Source organism: Octopus sinensis, unplaced genomic scaffold, assembly GCF_006345805.1.
Source record: "Octopus sinensis unplaced genomic scaffold, ASM634580v1 Contig18750, whole genome shotgun sequence".
Classification (NCBI taxonomy): Eukaryota; Metazoa; Mollusca; class Cephalopoda; order Octopoda; family Octopodidae; genus Octopus; species Octopus sinensis.
This window is the reverse complement of record NW_021835997.1, coordinates 113820-115456: the sequence shown is the minus strand read 5'-3', so window position 1 is coordinate 115456 and position 1637 is coordinate 113820. Positions and strand designations below refer to the sequence as shown.

The 1637-nt window shown below is 30.4% G+C and overlaps 1 protein-coding gene across 1 annotated transcript; it reads left to right on the top strand.

The window, feature by feature from the left end:
* The first annotated feature begins 377 nt into the window (after positions 1–377).
* LOC115231700 (major centromere autoantigen B-like) lies at positions 378–851 on the top strand. The gene has a single exon (XM_029801664.1). The coding sequence runs from the start codon at positions 378–380 to the stop codon at positions 849–851; it is 474 nt and encodes a 157-aa protein (XP_029657524.1).
* The last annotated feature ends 786 nt before the right edge of the window (positions 852–1637 follow it).

The following is a 1637-nucleotide window of genomic DNA, read 5'->3' as shown; positions in this document are numbered from 1 at the left end:
GAAACATGGCAGTGGTCCAATTTGCTGTTTGTAGCCACACACTTGACATTGTTTTCAAAAATAGAGTAAAAAACTGTGATATATGACAAATCCTCAGTAACACAAACAAGTAATCTTCGACATCTCTCACCGCAAAATTCAACTTGTCTACTAAACAATAATAACATAAATACAGTTTACCCTCTATTGCTCGCCAATTCTATTGCTCGCCATTTCTATAACTCGCCACTTTTTTGGAAAAAATGCCATTTTTACTAAGGAAATTCCATTGCTCGCCAAATTCTCTTACTCGCCACGTTTTAGTATTAAAAAATTAAAATTTATTATTAAAAAAATAATTTTTTCAAATATTTATACCGCGTGTTTTTTTTTGTAACATGAGGAAGTGCTCAAGATTATCTTATGATCAAAAAAGAGAAATTATAAATTATCTTACTGATAATTCTTCTCTAAGTCTAAGGCGTGTTTCAGAAATTTTTTCGTCGCGTTTCAAAAAATCAATTTCGAGACGTGCAATTAACGATCTTAAATTGAACAAACAGAAGATTCTTGGAATTAATCCAATTTATGGGAGAAGTTCTCGTTTTTCGAAACTTAGATATTCAGCAATTGATTCTGAAATCATTGCCTGGATAGATTACATGGAATCTATTGGAGTTTGCCTCAATGATGAGATAATTTTGTCGAAAGCAACTGAAATTGCTGCGTTAAACGGTCTCTTCGAATTTAAAGCCAGTAAAGGATGGCTTGAAAAGTTCAAAAAAAGGCACAATGTAAAACTAAGAATTTTTCATGGTGAATTGGGATATACTGCGGATGAGTTCAAAGACCAAATCGAAGACTTTGGATGAACATGGAAATATTTAACGAATGGTTGTATAATTGGAACAAGACTCTCAAACAAAAACAAAAAAAAATACTTTTGGTTGTAGACCATTGTCCTTCGCATAGAATAACAATCGAATTAAGTATGATAGAAGTTTTATATTTACCAAAAAACACGACTACTGTGCTTCAACCGATGGATCAAGGAATCATTAGATCATTCAAATCTCATTTCAACAAATTTAAATTTAAACATATAATTGAACAAATAAACTACGGTGACGCAACTATTGAATGCTATAAAAAATTAACCCTGAAAGATGCAGTCTTATTTTCTTATCTAGCCTGGAAAGATGTGTCAGTGGATACAATATCAAAATGTTTTCAGCACGCCAAATGGGAAAACAGAATTGAAGAACCTATTATGGGAGACCATAAAATAAAAAATTTCGAACAAATTATAGAAAAATTAATGATCACAGATCCCATAAAAGAGGAGGAGTTTATAGACTTTACGTACTCTGAAAATGACGAACTTCATGAATTTGTTCAAAACAATAACTATGAAAATAACGATGAAAATGCAATTTTAGACAGTTCAATTACTGAAGATTGTGAAAGAAACAACTGTATTACACATCGAGATGCGATAAAATGTATTTCGGACCTCAAAAAATATTTTTCACATGACGATAATTTTGATGTGAATATGCTAGAAAGTTTATTAAAAATGCAAAAAAATATAGAGAAAAGATCATACAAAAAAACTATAAATGATTACTTTACTTAAAATTTTGGTTTTTTAAATAAAT

What these genes read in the sequence shown, in the direction of transcription:
- LOC115231700 (XM_029801664.1), top strand. Translation starts at nt 378, where the DNA reads ATGAGGAAGTGCTCAAGATTATCTTATGATCAAAAAAGAGAAATTATA.